Source organism: Heloderma suspectum, chromosome 7, assembly GCF_057233095.1.
Source record: "Heloderma suspectum isolate Gila_16-S chromosome 7, 16-S_ref, whole genome shotgun sequence".
NCBI classification, from domain to species: domain Eukaryota; kingdom Metazoa; phylum Chordata; class Lepidosauria; order Squamata; family Helodermatidae; genus Heloderma; species Heloderma suspectum.
Window position 1 is genome coordinate 3,429,731 of NC_139464.1, and position 21,899 is coordinate 3,451,629.

General features: G+C 50.0%; 1 protein-coding gene across 10 annotated transcripts in view; it reads left to right on the forward strand.

Annotated features, from left to right (window-relative positions):
* The window catches only part of TYMP (thymidine phosphorylase), a 52,407-nt gene that overhangs the window by 10,329 nt on the left and 20,179 nt on the right, over positions 1-21,899 (forward strand). For 4 of the 10 annotated variants that reach the window (XM_084808893.1, XM_084808899.1, XM_084808895.1 and 1 more), the window contains 3 exons: positions 15,030-15,063; positions 18,213-18,371; positions 20,739-20,941. In XM_084808893.1, the coding sequence (XP_084665019.1) occupies positions 15,033-15,063; positions 18,213-18,371; positions 20,739-20,941 (393 nt within the window). In that variant the 5' untranslated portion in view covers positions 15,030-15,032. Of the gene's footprint in view, positions 1-11,152; positions 11,197-13,297; positions 13,944-15,029; positions 15,064-18,212; positions 18,372-20,738; positions 20,942-21,899 lie in introns of those variants that run through there. The other 6 variants (XM_084808894.1, XM_084808892.1, XM_084808898.1 and 3 more) reach the window with 6 other exon arrangements.

Here is a 21,899-nt window from a genome sequence, read left to right on the forward strand (position 1 = left end):
ACTCTTGTCAAAAGAGCAGCATCTCCTTCTGTAGTGGAAGAGATGGGTGGGGGAAGTATGGGTCCACAAGGTGGAGGTTTCCAGTGCCTGACCAGACCCCCAACTTCATATATAAATATAAATATAAACATAAACTGGATAATGATGTGCACTTTGCTACACTCTCAGTTCCTTTGGTTCACTTGCATCATTTTTTAAAATTAAAACTGTCTAAAATTTGGCAGGTGTGGTGTGGCTATATACATACATACATACATACATACATACAAATAAATAAATATAAAATATTGATTTTGTGTGTGCTGAAAAAAAGCACATTAGCACAAAAACTACTCCAGCTCCAGGTAATGTGTATTCCAAATTCATCCAGAGAGAGCCTGAGTTCATCCACTGTGAAGCTGAATGGGAAAGGGGAGAGGGGTGTTGCACTTCAAAGAAACCTACAGCAGAGATTAGGGATAGTGGCCTCCTCTGCTTCAACACCTAACTTCTCTGATTATCCCTTTATGACTTTTGGTTTGAATTTCTGAGAACACATTTTACCAGTGCATAGCACAAAAACTACTGGGCCAAACTGTCTGACCTTTGGCAAGTTGGATCCCCTCCATGGGGGCTGCCAGGTCTCCAAATTTCATGCAGTTCTGTGGAAACAGTGACAAGTTACAGCTCTTTGCTTTGAGAGTTTTTGTTGAAAAAAATGAAATTTCACCTGTGCCTAGCACAAAAACTACTAGGCCAAACTGTCTGAAATTTGGCAGGTGGAATCCCTTCCATGGGGGTGGATAGACCCCAAATTTCATGCATTGATCATGAAAACTGAAAAAGTTATGGCTGTTTCTATTTTCCAATGCAAGTCAATGGGAAAATGTCATATCAGAATGATTCGGATATCCAAATCTTGCTTTGGATCCAAATCTGAAGCGAAGCGGATGGGTTCCGAATCGGTCTGAAGCGAAGCAGGGCTGCTCTGGAAGGTCTGAAGCGGCATCTGAAGCGAAGCGGGGGGTCCGTGCGCAGCCCTATGAAGAACCCATTTTTCATTGTTGTGCTAATTATTCCTTTAATGTTGCTGCAGCTGGACCAAGTTTTCCATAGCAGCTCCCACTCCCAATAGTGAAGGCATCCATCAGAAGTGAGATGCTACCTCTGTTCACTTTCCTTGACACACCATGCCATCTTCTAGACCCTGATTTCTCCTTTGGACACTTGTGGGTGGAGGTCAAACCTTCACGCTTCTCTGAGCTCTCGTCTCCAGGCAACAGAAGCAAGACAAGCCATGTGTTCCCACAAGGCAGGAACTGTGCTATTGTGTCACAGGGGCTGGTTATGTTCAAGAAAACCCAAAACAAACATCCACACATGACAACATTTGCAGCCACATCACCCAATGCTAGAATTACAGAGTGCAGGTAGGACGTTCCCCTTACTTTTGGTGATGTCTGCGGCAGGGTCTCTGGGTGATCTGCAGTAGATTGCCAAGGATTTCTGATTCACAATGGTATAACAACAGCAGCAGTAAGTTGACACATGCCAGGTTAAATTATGCTGCTGCAATGGAGAAAGCTTGGGCTACCCAGGAGTGGATTTGGGTGAGGAAGGACTGAGAGCTGTGCTCAGTTCTGGTACTCAAGCGCACATTCCTGGGCCAAGAATCCTTTAATTCTATGTCTTTTGCACCAGGCCACAGCTGGTGGATCTGGTAAAAAACCAAGCAGAGCCACAAGCCTGAAGTTTGCCCAGTCTGGGATACGGGGGGGAAAGGCACGAAAGGAGGGGGAGCAGAGGCTGGGCTTTGGGGCTTACGGCCCCCTCTAGCTCTGTGCCCAGACTGCAAGCCCTGGCTTAACGGAACCAAAGCATTCAAACGGGCAATTAGCTGAGCAGACAAATCTGCTAGGTCATGTTGCATTCAGGCCTCCTTTCCCCCTCCAACGGTTAACCACAGCGTTTATTTCAACAAAACATGACTGATACTGCAAACACTTCGCAGCGTCCAAAACATTTGGTGTGCGCTTTGGCTGGGGGGCTGGCGGCAGGCGCGCCCTTGGGTGACTGCGCTGGGGGAGCTCCACAGCTCCCCCAAGGAGCTGGCGCAGGGGGGCGGGGGGCAGGTAGGCTGAGCAGAGAGGCCTGTGGAAAGCACAACTCAGTATGCTTAAAAGTACAGTAAAATAAAATACCCCCCCTTTCGTTTGTATACTTTACTTCCCCATGCGGCCATTGGCTTTCTGTTGTTTTAAACGTACATTGCTTCTTTCTGTTTGTCAAAATAGGGTCACTTGGCGCCAACATCGTTATCTTTTCGGCGCCAGGTCTCTTCTCCCAGGCATTGGGCAGCACGTGATGAGTTTTAACCAGTCCTGGGTGTGTCGTTGGTTCCGACTGACTGTTCAGAGTTGTTTTTAGTTACATGTTGTTTGTGTAAATTCTCTGTGTGCTTTTATGTAAATGGCTTTTAAACTTTTTATATTGTATTTAATGTTTTAACTTCTGCAGACTGCTCAGAGAGCTTTGACTACGGGGCGATATAGAAATGTAACAAGCAAACCAATAAATAAAATGTCCATGGGCGTTGCCTCCTTGAGGTCCTCCTCCTCCTCCGTCAGGCCTCTCTCAAACCCCCCTCCTCTCTCCTCCTCTTGCACTGAGAAGAGGCTCTGGACATCTCCAGAGGCAGCGCCAAGAACCAGGTCTTTGGGATTCTGCTCCTGGCCTTCGTACCAAAGGGAGGATCTCAGCACTGACGGGCAAGTTCTCCAGGCGTGAATGGTGGTCCCAGGTGTGCTAAGCAGCCTCTGAAGAGACCCTTGTGGGCGGGAAGGGCGGTCGGCTGATGCCACCTTGAAACGGCATGGCCACAGGTCCCTCTCTGACTGTCTCCTGGGTCAAGGCCATCATTCCGCGTTTGAATTTCTCCTCCATGGGTCATGCCAACACGCTTGCAGCTCCGTTTCAGCCCATTGCTGGCAGTGCTGAGTTCTCCCTCTTTCTCTCTGGATTCGACTATGAAAGACTTTCAAACTCGGTGCCCCTCCTGTAGCATGATGGCTTCTCGGGAGGACTTCACCAGTGTCCCTGCTGGAGGGACAGTGAGAGAGACGCTGTGGGCCTTGTATTTCTCCAGACATCTCCCAGTCAGTGGCTGCTGTGGTGTGGGCCACGGAAAGTGCTCATACAGTAGAACAGACTCAGACTGGGCTGTTTCTTTTTTGAAGTGTTTATTTTATTTATTTATTTTAAACATTTGTTTCCCACCCTATATCCTTAAGATCTCAGGGTGGCGTACAAATAAAATCAATTTATCTGAAGGAGTTGCACTGGCTACCAGTTGTTTTCCAGGCCAAATTTAAGGTGTTGGTTTTGACCTTTAAAACCCTATATGGTTCCGGCCCAGCCTATCTCAAGGAGTGCCTCCAGCAACATCAGACAGGCCGCTCAATAAGATCAGCCTCAGATGGCCTTCTCTCTGTCCCATCAGCCAGGACAGCTAGGCTGGTGAGGACAAGGGAGAGGGCCTTCTCTGTGGTGGCCCCCACTCTGTGGAACTCCCTCCCGAGGGAATTCTGCCATGCCCCCTCTTTAATGAGCTTCCGCCATGCCCCAAAAACTTGGTTATTCAGGCAGGCATTTGGGGTGGGTTAGGGTATTTTTAAATAATGCTTAATGTGCAGTTTTACTGTTTTAAATTGTACCGTTGTACATCGCCCAGAGTGGCCGGATGACCAGCCAGATGGGCGATTAAGAAATTTAATAAATAAATAAATTTAAACAGTATAAAAACAGTACATGTTTGCTTCTCCTAAGGGTGCCTCTCAGCAGGGCAGCAAGATGGTGCCCGGGTCATTGTCCTAAACTTTGCAGATGCTGCCTCCCTCTTGTGCTGGATCATAGCCCTCACAGTTGGCATAGGGTCCTTCTGGCCTCCTCTGACAAGCACAACAGGTCCACTAGCATCGCCATGAGCCGCAAGCCGCAAGATCTGGTTGCGAGATCTGGCTTCCTCTCCGGAGTGCTCGGTGCTCGCTGTGTCTCTGCTAGCATAGATCTAAGCGAACGGCCTGCCCACGGGCAGACGCCACTTAGAGCATTTCCTTCCTGTAGGGCGAGTCCCAGCAGGTGGGCACCTGCAGCAGCATTTCTTTGTCCCAGGACAAGTTCCAGTGGGTGGGTCCATTTTGCAGCGCTCATTGTCCCAGGGCAGGTTCATGCTGGGGTGATGTTGTGATGTGCTCCTTGGTGCAGATGCTGGTCTTTGGGGGCACCTCATCTGTCATGATAAAGGACAAAGAAGGCAGGGACCTAACAGAAGCAGATGAGATTAAGAAGAGGTGGCAAGAATACACAGAAGAACTATACAGGAAAGATCTGAATGTCCCTGATAGCCATGATAGTGTGGTCACTGAACTTGAGCCGGACATCCTAGAGAGTGAAGTCAAGTGGGCCTTAGGAAGCACTAGTAACAACAAAGCTAGCGGAGATGACAGTATTCCAGCTGAGCTATTTAAAATCCTAAAAGATGATGCTGTTAAAGTGCTGCATTCAGTATGCCAACAAATCTGGAACACTCAACAGTGGCTGCAAGACTGGAAAAGGTCAGTTTACATTCCAGTTCCAAAGAAGGGCAATGCCAAAGAGTGTTCGAACTACCGTACCATTGCGCTCATTTCACATGCCAGCAAGGTGATGCTCAAAATCCTACAAGCTAGCTTCAGCAGCATGTGAACCAAGAACTACCGGAAGTACAAGCTGGGTTTCGAAGAGGCAGAGGAACTAGAGATCAAAACGCCAGCGTTCACTGGATCATGGAGAAAGCAAGAGAATTCCAGAAAAACATCTATTTCTGCTTCATTGACGGCTCTAAAGCCTTTGATTGTGTGCATCACAACAAACTGTGGCAAATTCTTAAAGTGATGGGAGTACCAGACCACCTTACCTGTCCCTGAGAAACCTGTACGAGGGTCAAGAAGCAACAGTAAGAACTGGACATGGAACAACCGATTGGTTCCAAATTGGGAAAGGAGTACGGCAAGGCTGCATATTGTCACCCTGCTTATTTAACTTATATGCAGATTACATCATGAGAAACGCCGGGTTGGATGAATCACAGCTCGGAATTAAGATTGCCGGGAGAATTATCAACAATCTCCGATATGCAGACGATACCACCCTAATGGCAGAAAGCGAAGAGGATCTCAAGAGCCTCTTGTTGAGGGTGAAAGAGGAGAGTGCAAAAGCTGGTTTGAAACTCAACATTAAAGAAACGAAGATCATGGCATCTGGCCCCATCACTTCCTGGCATATAGAAGGGGAAGAAATGGAAGCTGTGACAGATTTTACTTTCTTGGGCTCCAAGATCACCGCAGACGGTGACTGTAGCCCTGAAATTAAAAGACGCTTGCTCCTTGGGAGGAAAGCTATGGCCAACCTAGACAGCATAGTAAGAAGCAGAGACATCACCTTGCCGACAAAGGTCCGTCTAATCAAAGCTATGGTTTTCCCAGTAGCAACGTATAGCTGTGAGAGCTGGACTATAAGGAAGGCTGAGCGCCGAAGAATTGATGCTTTCGAACTGTGGTGCTGGAGAAGACTCTTACGAGTCCCCTGGACTGCAAGGAGGTCCAATCAGCCCATCCTAAAGGAAATCAACCCTGAGTGCTCATTGGAAGGACAGATACTGAAGCTGAAGCTGAAATATTTTGGCCACCTAACGCAAAGAGAAAACTCTCTGGAAAAGACCCTGATGCTGGGAAAGACTGAAGGCAAAAGGAGAAGGGGACGGCAGAGGATGAGATGGCTGGATAGCATCACCGATGCAATGAATATGAACTTGAGCACACTCCTGGAGAGAGCGCAGGACAGAAAGGCCTGGCGTGCTTTGGTCCATGGGGTCACGAAGAGTCAGACACGACTGAACAACAACAACATCTGTCATGGCTCACCACTGAAGCCAATTCTGGAAAAGAAGTGTCCTCAGGAGAGATCTTTTCCAGCAAAGCAGTACTAAGGTAATAAAGACTAGGAGTCCTTCTCCCCCAGCCAGCATACTAAATCTGGGAGTGTCCGTTGCAAGCACACCATTCCAGAGTGTGTGGCGCATCTGTGCCTGTCAGCTGCCACGGTGGCTTCCATTTCACGGTTGGCATCACAGGTAGGCATGGTTGGGCACCTGCCGAGGGCCCACACCCCAGCAGGGGGCCACTGGCAAGACCCCCCAGAGTGGCTCCTCCTCTTCACCATCGCAATCTGCTTGTTCACCGGGCCCTTGCTCTGGCCCAGACAGCAGTGGTGGTGAGGAGGAGGAGATGCCGTGGCCTGCTTGCTCCTGGCTCTCTGCCTGCCAAGCAAGCAAGTGGGAGCCATGATGAGAGAGAGGAGGAGGAGCGAGAGCAGCGAGTGACACTGGCGGTGAGCAAGTAGACCCACTGGGGAGGGGCCCCAGGGAGGGGGTCTTGCCCAAGGGCCCGGGAACTGGCACTGTTTATTTCATTGCTTCCTACGTGGGCAGCTGTTGCAACGGGGTGCCTGCAAGAAGCCAAGGTGGAAGAGGCAAGGAGTAAGGCAGGGCGGGTGACCTGGCAAATTGGATTGACTTCTGCTGGCAGGAACTGGGGTGGCGGGATTGCTGGTCTTTATGCACTGCAGTGGCGCCGACACGGCCGCTCACCTGGCTTCCCCCACAGCTCTGTAGCTTGGCAGACATCGCATGGGACCACAGACGCGTCCTTTGGGTTGGGTGTGGAGTAACTCCATGCACAATTAGTGGCTCGTGCTGGTGAGCCAGCTGCAGAATCTGAGTCCTTGAAATTTGCATTATGTGGAGAATGGCAGAAGAGGAAGTGCTGTGTGCACATCAGTTTAAAATGCTGACCATGTCATCGGGAACAGAGATTCAGATGGCAAAAATAAACATTGTTAACGATGGAATTCAACAACAGTATAGATCAGTCAGAGCCCAAGGTTGAAAAGGGAGAGGCGTGTCTTGGAAACATGTACCAGAATGCTGTGCCAAGTTGACCACTCCCCACATCTTGGCTGGCCCCAAGGTTGGTTTGAAAAAGGAGTTTATTGGAAAAATGGGGTGGGTTAGCATTGGATTTGTTTTCCTGGCAGGGCTCTGAGGTTTTTAACAACTGGAAAACATGCAGATGTCAGCAGAGGGAGCTTTCTCCTAGGAAGGAGGCTCAGGGATGGCCAGAGCTTCCCCACCTGGCGCCTGTTTCCACGAGTGATTTACTCGGAACCGGCTGCATGTGGAGGTCGTTAGGGATACATGACTTCGTGGCCATCCAGCAGCCACCCTGGAGCTGATCACGGAAAAACCGATTTCCTGAGACTGCTTAAAGCCTGATTCTTTTCCTTAAGTTGGGTTCTCCCCGGTATAGTTGCTGTGTGCCCCAGCCCCCACATTGACCTCTTGTATGCTCGCCCTGCCCAGGGGGGTGCCTTTCACCATGACCCGGGTCAAGGGGTGTTTCCTGTGTGTTTCCCATCCCTGCACAAACCAATTAGTGTTTACTCAGAAGTAACTCCCATTGTGGTCATTGAGGCTTGCCCTCTGAATGCCCACATCAATACTTACAGAGATCCCCCTCAATTGAAATGTTTAAAGCACAATTTAAAGCACAGTTTAAAGCACAATTCCCTTAGTGCTGTAATCCATGATCTCAAGGCTCTGATTCTCCACTGTTTGCTTTACTGCCTTAGGAAGTAACTACCCTTTGCTATAGAGATCCTGCAGGTTAAAATGGGGGCTGGTTTCCATCTTGGTGTTTGCTGTTCTCTTTCTCACAACAACAAACCCATTAGTGTCTCCTGAGAAGGAACTCCCATTGTGCTGAATGAGGCTTGCCCTCTGAATGCCCACATCAGTACTTACAGAGATCTCCCTCAGTTGAAATGGCACAGTTTAGAGCCCAGTTCCCTAAGTGCGGTTAAGCACGATCTTGAGGCTCTGATTCTCCATTGCTTGCTTCATTGCCTTAGGAAGGAACTAAATTGCAGCTTCGTTATAGAGATCCTGCGCAGTATCGGTTTGCTTAGAAAGGGGGCTGGTTTCCCATCCCTCTGTTCTCCCCCCACCCTTTCCCAGCACAAGCTGTGTGTCTACTCAGAAGTAACAGCCGTTGTGTTCAGTGAGGCTTGGGGCATTGGGAGGTATGTCTTATTGATACGCATGAGGGGAAGTAACTCCTTCACACCATCCTTGCGGAGCATGGAGCAGGCAGGGAGGGGAGCCCTTCTTATTGCTTGAGCAGCCCCTGCCACTCAGATGATGTTCACTCCACCCCCCCTCCCCGGAAGTAAGTTATGTGAAGTCCCTTAGAATGGCACAATGCACACCCTCGTGGAGCGCGGACCAAAAGCGGCTCCTACAAAAATGCAGGCGAGCCGCTTCTTCTTCCGTTGTCATGGAAACAGGGCCCTGGTTTGTGTGCTCCTCCTGGGCCGGCCCCTTTCCAGGGCACAGATGCCCTAATATCCATTCTGTGGTTCGTGTCCGTCATGGAGATGGTGAGGGATTGGGGTGGGGGAGATGCGTGTTCCTGGTGCACTTCGACCATCCTGAAGGGTCTGTTGCGTTGTCCTCCAGATCTGGATTTTAACACGGAAATTTCAAATGGAAAAAATAATGGCTGTGAATTTGGAAAAAATGGTCAGGTTTCGGTTGGGAATGTAAGCTCTAACAAAGAGCAAAGGGAGCAAAGGGAAAGCTGCAGCGGAACACACTTTGAAGTTTCTTGCGGGGTGGGGGTTCAGCTGGGGTAGGCCTTTGGGGAAGAGGAGGAAATCTGCTCTGATTCGGTGCAGTTAGTGGGTGGCAATGGGATGAGAATCAGAAATATTTTAAAAGAGGATGGTTATGAAAGATCTCCACAAATAGCTTACTGGATGCTGCAGCCAACTTGCAACAGATAAACAATCTTACGACAGTTATTTCCTTTTATAGCCAGGCCTGTGTTTGAAACCCTCCTAAGACTTGCAACATTTCTTATGATTGAAAGTCCTCTGATATTTTTCACCTCAGGAGCGGCCCACAAGAGACACCAGAAGAGCCCTGCTGTATCAGAGCCAGGGACCATCTCGCCCAGCATTCTGTCCACACAGCAGCCAACCAGCTGCCTGTGGGAAACCCACAAGCAGGGCCTGAGTGCAATAAGCCACTGCAGGCTTTGCTCTGTGCAACATTTCTGTGACGGCAAGCAAACCTATAGACCCAGAGACTCTGGGCTGCCATTAGGTTACGTATCTGTGGTCACCTGGCGAGGGGACCAGGTCAGCAAATAAGCACTTGGGAATGACTCCCAAGTGGAGCCTTGCAAGCGGTGACATTTTGCTGGCATTCCTTGAATATTATTGCAGCATTTACAGCACAGAAACTAGGCCAGAACTCTGCCTGAGAGGCATTTTGTTGCTGTTGTTCAGTCGTTCAGTCGTGTCCGACTCTTCGTGACCCCATGGACCATAGCACGCCAGGCCTTCCTGTCCTGCGCTCTCTCCCGGAGCGTGCTCAAGTTCATATTCATTGCATCGGTGATGCTGTCCAGCCATCTCATCCTCTGCCGTCCCCTTCTCCTTTTGCTTTCAGTCTTTCCCAGCATCAGGGTCTTTTCCAGAGAGTTTTCTCTTCGCATTAGGTGGCCAAAATATTTGAGCTTCAGTTTCAGTATCTGTCCTTCCAATGAGCACTCAGGGTTGATTTCCTTTAGGATTGACTGATTTGACCTCCTTGCAGTCCAGGGGACTCGTAAGAGTCTTCTCCAGCACCACAGTTCGAAAGCATCAATTCTTCGGCGCTCAGCCTTCCTTATAGTCCAGCTCTCACAGCCATACATTACTACTGGGAAAACCATAGCTTTGATTAGACGGACCTTTGTCGGCAAGGTGATGTCTCTGCTTCTTACTATGCTGTCTAGGTTGGCCATAGCTTTCCTCCCAAGGAGCAAGCGTCTTTTAATTTCAGGGCTACAGTCACCGTCTGCGGTGATCTTGGAGCCCAAGAAAGTAAAATCTGTCACAGCTTCCATTTCTTCCCCTTCTATATGCCAGGAAGTGATGGGGCCAGATGCCATGATCTTAGTTTTTTTAATGTTGAGTTTCAAACCAGCTTTTGCACTCTCCTCTTTCACCCTCAACAAGAGGCTCTTGAGATCCTCTTTGCTTTCTGCCATTAGGGTGGTATCGTCTGCGTATCTGAGGTTGTTGATAATTCTCCCGGCAATCTTAATTCCGACCTGTGATTCATCCAACCCGGCATTTCTCATGATGTACTCTGCATATAAGTTAAATAAGCAGGGTGACAATATGCAGCCTTGTCGTACTCCTTTCCCAATTTTGAACCACTCGGTTGTTCCATGTCTGGTTCTTACTGTTGCTTCTTGACCCTCATACAGGTTTCTCAGGAGACAGGTAAGGTGGTCTGGTACTCCCATCACTTTAAGAATTTGCCACAGTTTGTTGTGATCCACACAATCAAAGGCTTTAGCGTAGTCAATGAAGCAGAAATAGACGTTTTTCTGGAATTCTCTTGCTTTCTCCATGATGCAGTGAATGTTGGCGATTTGATCTCTAGTTCCTCTGCCTCTTCTAAACCCAGCTTGTACTTCCGATAGTTCTCGGTTCGCATACTGCTGAAGCCTAGCTTGTAGGATTTTGAGCATCACCTTGCTGGCATGTGAAATGAGCGCAATTGTGCAGTAGTTTGAACACTCTTTGGCGTTGCCCTTTTGAAGCATTTATAGTGCTTCAAAAGAGCGCCAAGCTGCCTCCCCTCCTGTTCTTGCTGCAAGACACTCGGAGCTGCAGCTGAGGTTTGGGTGCCCTGCCAAGGTGGGGCAATAGCATCCACCACCACAGTCCAAAATGCATCATTCGCTTTGGTTTCTCCCATGCTGTGTCATGATTAGTTATTGGGTGTGGGTGGGAACATGGCTAATGGGAACCAGGGGGCATTGCAGTCGCACATTTGGCTTAGCCGGGTGAACTGGGAGGCTGTTGTGGCTGCATCAACTGCTGGTGCAATCCGGGCCAACTTGGAGAGCTTGAGCAAGGGAAAGAGAAAGAGGTGTGTGTGGAAATATATGCGAAAGCTCCCCCCACCACGCCCAATCCGCCATACCACAGAGCAATCCCCTCCCTGTTCAAAGAGGTGGCCACTCCACACCCAGCATCCCTTCCCTCGTCTTGGGTGGTCCCAAGGTAAGTTTGCACGTAGATGACTTGGCATTCTTCATCGGCAGGGTGGGCTGGTTTGGGTTGGCTGCTTTCTTTGTTTTGCAAAGTCTCTCAACCCTTTGAGAAAGTGGTACTGGATCTCCTTTATTCACTTGATATGCCCAGGTGAGAAGCCCTGTTGCCTGCAAGGAGGAGCTTAAAGGGGGTATTTCATTCCCATGACAAAGACAATGCTGTCACCTGGCCAGTGACACCTTTCGGAGTTACCTGAGGGCAGCTGAAAAACTCCCTCTGCCTCTGGCAGAGTGGAGTGCTTCCTGCTATGTTCATCTATTATTAGCAGTCTGCCTCAAGGAGTGTGCTTTCTGGAGACTTTTAATAAGGAACAGACACGCTGAATAAGATGGGCTGTCCGCTCCCCATACAAGCCCCACAGATCACACTTCTGACCCCTGCTTGTTCTTCCCCACTCCTTTAAAGGGGCTCTGTGACTGAATCTGGTGCATAATAGGGCAGAGCTTCCAGCATCACTGCACCTTCATTTTGGTGAAATCCTGCACTTGTTGCATATGTGCAGCAGCTGTTACAGGGACAGAGAGCTTAATTTCAGCATGAAAAATCTGTGGTACAAACTTGTGTAGAATTCATTCCTGATCCAGAAGATTAATCCCATCGATTCAGAATGAGATTTGGGGGCAGGGGAAGGAGCATGAAGGGTCTGCAATTGTTTTAATGACTCAGTGGCTGTGAAGTTTGTAGTGACTCTCCTACATCATGTAGTGATGGGTCAAAGGCACTCTGCACATACTCAAAGTCATGCTTTCCTTGTTAACATTACTTCACATTGTCTTCCATAAAATGCAACCTGGCTGGGACACCAATTTCCTTTTCTCCTTGCTTTTCTGGGGCTGGACTGGAAGTCAGCTCCTCACCTCTCCAGTCCAAACAGATCTATCAACCCACCACTACATCCAGAATCCAATATGATGAGCCTCAGAGGGAGAGGAACTGTTTTCAGGGTGAGAGGAAGACAGGGCATCCTCTCTACTGTCTGCAGGTTGCGGGTGGAAGAGGCTGTCTGCTTAGAGGGGTTCTTCCTTTACTTTTCTGGGTGGGTGCTGCATGTCAAGGAGTCTGCTGTAATGTAAGAGGTGCTGGGGCTCAAACCTTTGCAGGGCCTGCTGGCTGGATGCACGGGAAGGGCACTCTACTCATGCATAGAAACACTCTGTTCTCCAGGCAATTTTCAAAGAAAAGACTCAGTTGATGTGCAAGAGAGAGAGAGAGATTGCACTTTTACACTTCTGCTGGTTTTTATTCTGGTTAGTTTAACCTTTTAAAAGTTTTATATTATGTTTTATTATGTTGCTGCATTTTATGGTTTTTATCATTGTGAACCACCCAGAGAGCTTCAGCTATTGGGTAGTATAGAAGTGTAAGACATAAATAAAATTTGAAGCAGCGGACGGGGGTGAGGAGGAATCCTGGCATTTACCCAGGACTGCGAAAGAGAGAAGAGTGGATGTTCACTCAGTGTGCGCGCACGCGCGCATGCGTGCGAATGCATGTCTATGTGTGGATATGTAATGTATGAGCGGGTAGAAATTGGGGAAGTTTCTTCTGAGAAAATGTGCAGAGTACAACCCCTTCCCAGCCTTAGCTAGCTCAGGCATCTGAGGTACAAGTCCAGGGCTTTGAAGCCCCAGGACCATCTCAGGCTGGCATCTCCTTCAATTGCTGCTGTGAAAACCCCCCTAAGGGTGGAGCAGCCAGGATCAGTTGTTTAAATAAAAACAAGAGAAAAAGCTAAGAAGAAAGGACGGGGGGGGGGGGAGACTGAGTGCTGTCCCCCTGAAACACTATGTTTAGAATGCATCTCTACACCAGCCTAAAATCCTGCGTTTAAAACGGGGCTTTCAGCGTCTGTTTTAAATGCAAGGTCGCATGACTCCCCTTTTCACGCGCGTGCTTCCCCCTCCTCGCCCCGTATCCGAGCCTTCCATTATGTTTCATCGGTCTCGCGCCTCTTCTTGCCGCTTAACTCTTTCCCCGGAGGAAGCCGAAGCAGAGCACGGGGGGGGGGGCGCGCGCGCGCGATTTGGTAGCTCGTCACCTGCGATCTATCGGAACACGGAACAGCGGGCGTTTAGCGCGGGAGGCGCCCGAATGATCACGGCGGCACGCGGAGAGCCCGCCGCCCTCCCCGCAGGAGCCGTCTCACCCGCGCGGGGCAAAGCCCGTGGGAAGGAGCCCCGCGTCGCTCGAGAGGGCGGACCCCGCGCGCGCGCGCGCCTTGCCGCCCGCGGGGTTCCTTCCAGGGGCGCGGCCGTGTTCGCCTGTCGCGGCAAAACCAGCAAAGGGCCTCGCGAGGACATAAAGCAGACCGCGTCCGTGCAAGCGTGAGCTAGAATTAGGACGCGATCCTGCGCACGTTCAGGCAGAAGAGAAGTCCCGCGCGCCCAGCATTCTCCCGCCAGCAGTGGACGTTTTTCTGCCTCAGCATGCGCAGATTTGGGCTCTAAATGCGCTAGCCGGGAGAATGCGGCGAGGCCCGCAGATCAGCCCTCGGCTCCTCCTGCGGGTTTCTGGACGCCTGTTGCGAAGGCGACTTTCGGCGAGGGAAGAGGGGCCCTTCGCCTTCTCCCGGAATACGAGGCCTTGGGGTCACCCGATGAGCCTGGTTGGCAGCAGATTCAGGAGGACGGGCAAACAAACGGGTGTTCCTCTTCACACAGCACGCGATTCACCTGCGGAACGTCCTGCCACAGGAGGTAGTGATGACCACTTACTTTGACCGTTATAAAAAGGGTTAGGCAGAGTTCATGGGCAGCCGAGGTCTGTTAATGGCCATTAGGCAGGATGACCCTGTTGAAGCTCCAAATTCCGGGGCGGCAGCGGCCTGTCATCCTCGCGCCTTGCGAGCTGATCTCGTGGAAGCACCTCGCTGGCCCGGGGTTGAGAACAGGAGGCGGAACGAGAGAGGCCTTTGCTCTGGTCCAGCAGGGCTCTTCTTACGTTCTTAGGAGTCAGTTGCACTTTATGGGCGTAGGGGACATCCGTTTCACTGGAAAAGAAAAAATGCAATGAACCCAGTAACTAAAGGCTTCCCCTATCAGGAATAGAAGCGGACTAATCCCTAACCACTCCCCCGCTCTAATAAAATGGGCAGAACTTGCAAGCAGGAAGCTTTTAATAAACATGGAAAGGGACCTTTGCTGAACTGGGCCTACTTGTGAGTAAACTTTATAGAAGGATCTTGGCCATGGGGGGAGGGGCACTGCTGGATAATAGCATCCTATGTGGGACCACAGTTTTAATTCCACATCCAAGTAACTGTGGAAAAGTGATGCCTGAGCAGCGCCAGAGGCTGTACTGTGGTAGTAGCGCAAGAGTCCATGGTTCAGTGAGATGTAAGTCCAGACTGTTGAAATCCAAGTTCACAGTTCTATCTACTGCACTCTCCTGGTTTCCAAGCATTTCTGTGCAGCAAGAGCACAAGGCACTTCTATTTAAAAACAAAGAAGTTGAGGTAGGGAGTCCCTGAAATGGCTGGAAAATATCGGTGTGTTGGGTAGTTACTGCAGTATATTTTATTTATTCGTTTATTTCTATATCGCCCAACAGCCGAAGCTCTCTGGGCGGTTCACAAAAATTAGAACCACAAAGTAAGTTTTGTGATTAAGGCAGCTCCATAACAGAGATAGTGAGGAATTGCAGGCGGGGAGAGGCTCATTCCCAGTGCAGGGACCTGTGGACTTGCAGGTTGATGGTGCGTGGAGAGGCCATTAGGGGGGCGGAGGACAAGAGAGAGGGGAAAGAGCTGATGTGGCCACTGACCATGTCACCATCCTTTTCAGGTGATGTCATCCTCAGAAGGTGCCAGCGATCCAGGTGATTTCCCCACATGACTTCAGGGGCAACTGAGTTGTGGGGTGGGGGGAGAGATCCGTTACCATTCTATTACCACCCTGAGCAAAGGAAAAGCTCCAATGAGGTGGTGGCGGGAGTGACCCCAAGGCACCACTGGGGACGGTTCTTGCTTTCAGGAGCTGGGCTCAGTTCAAGTCAGGACTCACTTGGGAGCCGCCATAGAGCCCGTTTCAAATGCTCAGCTTCAGGCCTAGAACACATGAGATAGTGCTAGAAGATCTCTGGGCATGTACAGAGTACATTTCCCATCTTGATGAGGAAGGGGCTCCTGTACCTTGAACAGTTGCGTAGAAGAAGGCATTTTAGCAAGTGCAGCTTCTCATTCTGCCCCTGCTGAGATTCCCTTTCCTACACAGTTATGTATGGAATAGGAGCCTTGCCCATCTCAAGAGGAGAAATGCACTTTGCACATGCTCTTGAGATGTTCCTTGTTCTTGGGTTGAGCCCTGGCATGGGAAATAGGCCCCAGGGCTGATCCCAAGTGAGCTCTGGCCACTTTGCAGCTGACCTGAGCACACAACCTGCTTCCTGGCTAAGAGGGGGAAGGGGTCCCGGAAGGGTTCAGATCAGCATCATTCGTGCTGGGAATTAGCCACTGCCAGCGTGGCTCATTTGTGCTGTCAATTCACCTGGGATGGCGCAGGAGTAAATCTGTTCCCCTGCTAGGTATGGGCTCAGCGATGGTTGCTGCCCCTTGTTAACAGCTGCATGGAGCCTAGAAATTCAGCAGGGGGAGCTCTTCTACCCATGAAGATGGAGCAATGGGGAAAACTCCACCAGTGGAATATCTGCCTGTTGTGCAGCTGTTAGACGCATGAGAGCCCTGCCAGAGGAAAAGGTGGCAAACGCAGAGCCAGTACAGATGACAGAGCACCGATGTACAGTCAGGGCCAGAAATATTGGAACAAGGATAACTGTTTTGGCAGTTGGCCTCTTCACACCATCACATTGAAGTTGAAAGGAAACACACTCAGATGGGAACGAAGTCTGGACTTTCAGCTGTAATTCAAGGGGCTCGACAAAAGTGGGGCACTAACCATTCAGGAAGGACAGCCAGTGGCATACACCCCCCCCCCCAGCATTAGTGGCTCATAAGTAATGGAACGAGTGGCTGACAAGCAGCTGCATGGCCAGGTGTGGCCTGTTTCCTGGGTGCCCCATGACCAGTCAAGCAGATAAGAGGCCTGGAGGTGGTTCTGAGTGTCACATTTGCATTTGGTAGCTGTTCATTGGAACTCCCCACATGAGGGCCAAAGAGGTGTCCATGCGAGTGAAGGAGGCCATCATTAGGCTGAGGAAACAACATAAACCCATCAGAGAGATCGCAAAAACAGTGGGAGTGGCCAACACAACAGTCTGGAACATCCTGAAAAAGAAGGAATTAACTGGCAAGCTCAGCAACAGCAAAAGGCCTGGCAGACCACGGAAGACAACTAAAGTGGATGACCGCAGAATTCTGCTCATGGCGAAGAGGAACCCTTTCACAACATCTAGCCAGGTCAAGAATGCTCTTGCGGAGGTGGGCATGTCATTGTCAACATCTGCAGTCAAGAGACAGCTTTATGAATGTAAATACAGAGGCTTCACAAGAAGGTGCAAACCACTGAACAGCTCATGATCCAAAGCATACCACCTCATCTGTCAGACATGGTGGAGGCAGTGTTATGGCCTGGGCATGTATGGCTGCCCATGGAACCGGGTCACTGGTGTTTATGGATGACCTGACTGCTACTAAAAGCAGCTGGATGAACTCTGAAGTGCATAGGGCTATACTTTCTGCTCAGATTGAGCCAAATGCTGCCAAACTGAGAGGACGCCACTTCATCTTGCAGATGGATAATGACCCAAAACATACAGCAAAAGCTACCCAAGAGTTTCTCAAGGCAAAGAAGTGGGATGTTCTTCAATGGCCAAGTCAGTCACCGGATCTCAACCCAACAGAGCATGCTTCTCACTTACTGAAGACAAGACTGAAGGCAGAAAGACCCACAAACGAGCAGCAGCTGAAGGCAGCTGCAGTAAAGGCCTGGCAAAGCATCTTGAGGGAGGAAACCCAGCATTGGGTCATGTCCATGGGTTCCAGACTTCAGGCAGTCGTTGACTGCAAAGGATTTTCATCCAGGTATTAAAGGCGATCCTTACGTTGGAAATGATGTTGGTTTGCTCCATTACTTATGAGCCACCAATGATGGGGGCGTGTGTATGCCACTGGCTGTCCTTCCTGAATGGTTAGTGCCCCACTTTTGTCACCCCTTGAATTACAGCTGGAAGTCCCGACGCCGCTCCCATCTGGGTGTGTTTCCTTTCAACGTCAATGTGGTGGCATGCAGAGGCCAACTGCCAAAGCAGTCATCCTTGTTCTGATATTTCTGGCCCTGACTGTATGTAACTGCCTCTGTCAATGGAGTCTTCCGTCTTTGTGGCTTGCGCTCCTCCCTCTGTACCCACAGAATCGTGAGGATTTACCCTGTACACAGAGCCAGCTGCATGCATGGCACTGCACAGTGTACACGAGGACAAGTCCCTGTCTCAAGGAGCTTACAATCTGAAGTTTAACACAGGGTGGTGGAGGGAGGAAAGCAGAGGCGGGGCGGGCGCAAGATGCCAGCCTTGCAGCTACAGCAACCAGGGTTAGTTGAAGGCTCAGTTACGAGCTGGGGCAGCCTTCCCGATCGCTGCCCTCCAGATGTTTTGGACTGCAACTCCCAGCATTCCTGACCATTGGCCATGTGGGCTGGGGATAATGGTAGTCCAATACTTCTGGAGGGTGCCCGGTTGGGGAAGGCTGCAAGAGGACCAGAGCCCGAGGGGGTGGTTGGGCCAAAAGGCACTATGGAGAAGGTGGGTTTTGAGGAGGGGGTTTAAGGAAGGGGGAGAGGTGGCACCGTGTGGGTGTTCTGCAAGGCAGGCAGGGAGGGGGCTTGGAGGGATGTTGAGGCCACAGCGGGTGGAGCTGGAGGAAGGCAGGCCACAGGCAGGGATGTGTCAGGATGTGCGGGGGGGGGGGAGGCTCTCTGCTCAGGAGACCCTCTCTTTCTCTCTTGCTGAGGAGCAGGTATTTCTTGCCCTCTCTTTCATGGCTGACATGTTGGCTTCGCTTGCTTTGGCAGTGCCTGGCCCCACCAGCTCCATGGCCCCCAATCCAAGCGGCCGGCTCAGCATCCCGGAAATAATCCGGAAGAAGCGGGATGGCGAGAAGCTGCAGGAAGACGAGATCCGCTACTTCGTGCAGGCCGTGACCAGGAGGACCTTGCAGGAGGGGCAGATCGGTGAGGAGGCCCATGGAGGGCAGAGGGTCGGGCGTGGGGGAGGGGGAGCTCTGGAAAGAGGGAGAGACGCTTGTGCTTCAGGACAGTCAAGGTAAGCCTTTTCTCCACCCCTGCGTGGGTGGAAGTCGCCATACGCTTTTGCAGTGTTTTTAATGTTACCAGCGCCCCTCTGGGCTGCCACGTCCTTTGACATAGCAAGAAAGGTGGCCATGTGTCCTCTTTTACAGAGGACCATCCTCTGTTTGAGAGGCTGTTCGGTCTAATTCTGGTTTAAAGATAAAGAACCATCAGAACTGTTCCCCATCCGTAGTTCGCACCCGGACGGCAGGCTGAGCAGGCCGACACACAGGCGTGGGTCACTCTTTCGCAATCTGCACGGTGGCGCAGTGCACTGCATCTCAATTAAAATTATAATTACTGTTTCTAAATGGGTATATGTAAATATGAACCAGCATGTGCAATTTCAAGGTCCACACACAGTCCAACTGAGGCATCAGGCAACTGAAGTCAATGCCTGCAAGAGAGAGAGAGAGAGAGTGAGTTTGGGTTACATAATCACAGCATTTTAAGTTCACAGAACGATCAGAGAGCAGTTGTTTTTTTAAACTGGCTTTAAAAGAAACACCCCAGTTTATCCTGAGTATGTCACAACACAGAGAAAGGCATTACATAATCACAGGGTTTTTTGAAGAGATGGGCCAGCAAGCATTAAACAGGAGGAATTCAGCCAGGAATATGTGTTAACTTGCACCACCAAAAGGAAAGAAAGAATTTTTAAAACCACAGAGGAAGCAGTTTCTAGCAGAGCTCACTTCTCAAACATTGAAAGCAGAGGGGAGGGGGAACCCCCCCATTTCTCACACACATATGCTTGCTTACATGGGAGTAAGTCCCATTCAATTCAGTGAGACTTACTTCTGAGTAGACCTATAGAGGATTGCTGTACATATCCTATCATTTAAAAGCACATGGAGCATTTGGCACATACACAAGCAAATAATACCATTGTGTATTCTATAACAACAACAACAACAATAGTGTCATCTTTAGTTATTGCAGCACCATAAATTGAAAAGGGTTTGTATTAAGGGTAGAATCTGCCCACACCAAGCGAGGTATCGTCGTTGTATATATATCATACACACACACACACATGTAAGAATTTATCAGTTTGCAAATACCACATGCATGCACGCATGCCAAGCCCAAATACATTTTTATACAACAGGGCAGCACAGGCTTAAATACATTCCCCAAACCCCTATTTAGTCAGTCACAGCCCTGTGGAAAGATTTTTAAATGAACTAATTGGGCTCTGATGGGAATGGATTTTTAAACCAAAATCATTGTGCTGAGGGAAATGGCAGGAAAGTGCTGCAGGAAAGCGATCCCCTACCTGCCCAGACGTGAACAAAAGAGATCAGCAGCCACCAGCAGCAAGAAACATAAAACCAGTAGCAGTAAGGGCATACTGGTGGTAGTGATAATGACATTCTTGAAATGGTCCCCCAAAGGTTCACTGAACCAGCCAGCTCAGCCCATTCGCTCTTTCCTTGCCCAGAGGGGCTCCTTTCCCATCACCTCCTTGTAGAGGGAGCAGGGCTGCCTGCCACTGGCTGCCAGCAGAGCTCCCTCAGACAAAGTGGTGGCACTGGCCCATTCGCCTACCTGTGCGCAGTTGCCGAAAGGAGGCTGTGGGCCAGGAGCCCTGCCCGATCCCCAAGCAGGCGCAGGAGGAGAGAACAGCTGGGGAGGCTGGGTGAGAGGAGAGAGAGATGGCGATCGCCAATAGGGAAGGGCAAGGAAGAGTGGAGCCCAGATTGTCCCATGGGAGGACCACCGCCGAGGAGCTTCGTAATGGTCGCTTCATTTACAAACACACAAGCAGACCACAATGGAAGCAAGCAGATGCTCCTGAAACAAGCAGCACGGGGGGCTCGCTGGCCTGGCCCCAAAGGCTGCACCCCTGCTTTAGCTCCTGCCCTCTGGACGTCTGGGGCTCTCTCCAAATCCAAATCACCTCCAGATTGTTTCTCTGCCTGTTTTTGTCATGTTCTCTAACTCTGATGGAGAGAGATTCCTAGGTATTAAGGAACATCGGTGATTTTCTGTTGAAGATGCTGTGCTCTCAGGCTGCAACCCTTTGCACACTTACCTGGGAGTTCCACTTGGGCCTCTGGCCAAACAGGTTTTGCAGGTTTTTCAAACAGTACAAAACCCTTTAAAGCTTGTTGACCACACCAAATCCAGCATGTAGGGCCTACACGGCCACTTCTGTGCTTGCTGGCCCAAGCTGAGGCGTGGGTTCCCTTTTCCTTGGAGTTCAACACCACACTTCCCACCGTTCAGCGAATCCCTCTCTTCTAGGAGCCATGCTGATGGCCATCCGACTGCGAGGCATGGAACCTGAGGAGACTCTGGCCCTGACCCGGGCGATAGCTACATCCGGGAGGATCCTTGAGTGGCCAGACAAATGGCGAGGGCTCCTGGTGGACAAGCACTCCACTGGGGGGGTGGGCGACAAAGTCAGCCTGCCCCTGGTGCCAGCCTTAGCGGCTTGTGGGTGCAAGGTGAGTTGAGAAAGCCTCCAATCCCCCTGCATCCTGGCCAAGGGTAAAGAAGGTCACCCCCTGTCCCCAAGCCATACTTGCTCTCCTGACTCGTGTGAGGCACACTGGATTATGAGGGAGTCTGCCCATGAGTCCTTCTTAACGTTCAAATCCAGGTCAAAGTGTAGTGCTTCAGCTCCTCTGCAAATTAAGGTACACTTCCCTAAATCTGAGCTGCTAGACAGATCACATTTAAGGTCTTACAATGAACAGACCTTGCTGAAGATGTCTATCTTAGTATTTAGAAACCAATTCGAATAACAAAGGGTGAAGCCAAACATCACTGTGGGCAAGAATCCCTTAGAAGAAATGGAGTAGCACTCATCGTCAAAACAAGGGTGGGAAAAGCAGTACTGGGGTACAATCTCAAAAACGACAGAATGGTCTCAGTACGAATCCAAGGCAAACCATTCAACATCACAGTAATTCAAGTCTATGCCCCAACCACTGAGGCCGAAGAAGCTGAGGTTGATCGGTTCTATGAAGACCTACAACACCTTCTAGAACTAACACCAAAAAAAGATGTCCTCTTCATCACAGGGGATTGGAATGCTAAAGTAGGAAGTCAAGAAATCACCGGGATAACAGGTGTATACCATGGCCTTGGTATACAAAATGAAGCAGGACAAAGGCTAATAGTTTTGCCAAGAGAACACGCTGATCATAGCAAACACTCTTTTCCAACAGCACAAGAGGCGACTCTACACACGGACATCACCAGATGGTCAATATCGAAATCAGATTGATTATGTCCTTTGCAGCCATAGATGGAGAAGCTCTATACAGTCAGTAAAAACCAGACCTGGAGCTGATTGTGGCTCAGATCATGAGATTCTTATCGCAAAATTTCGGCTTAAATTGAAGAACATAGGGAAAACCACTAAATCATTCAGGTATGACCTAGATCATATCCCTTATG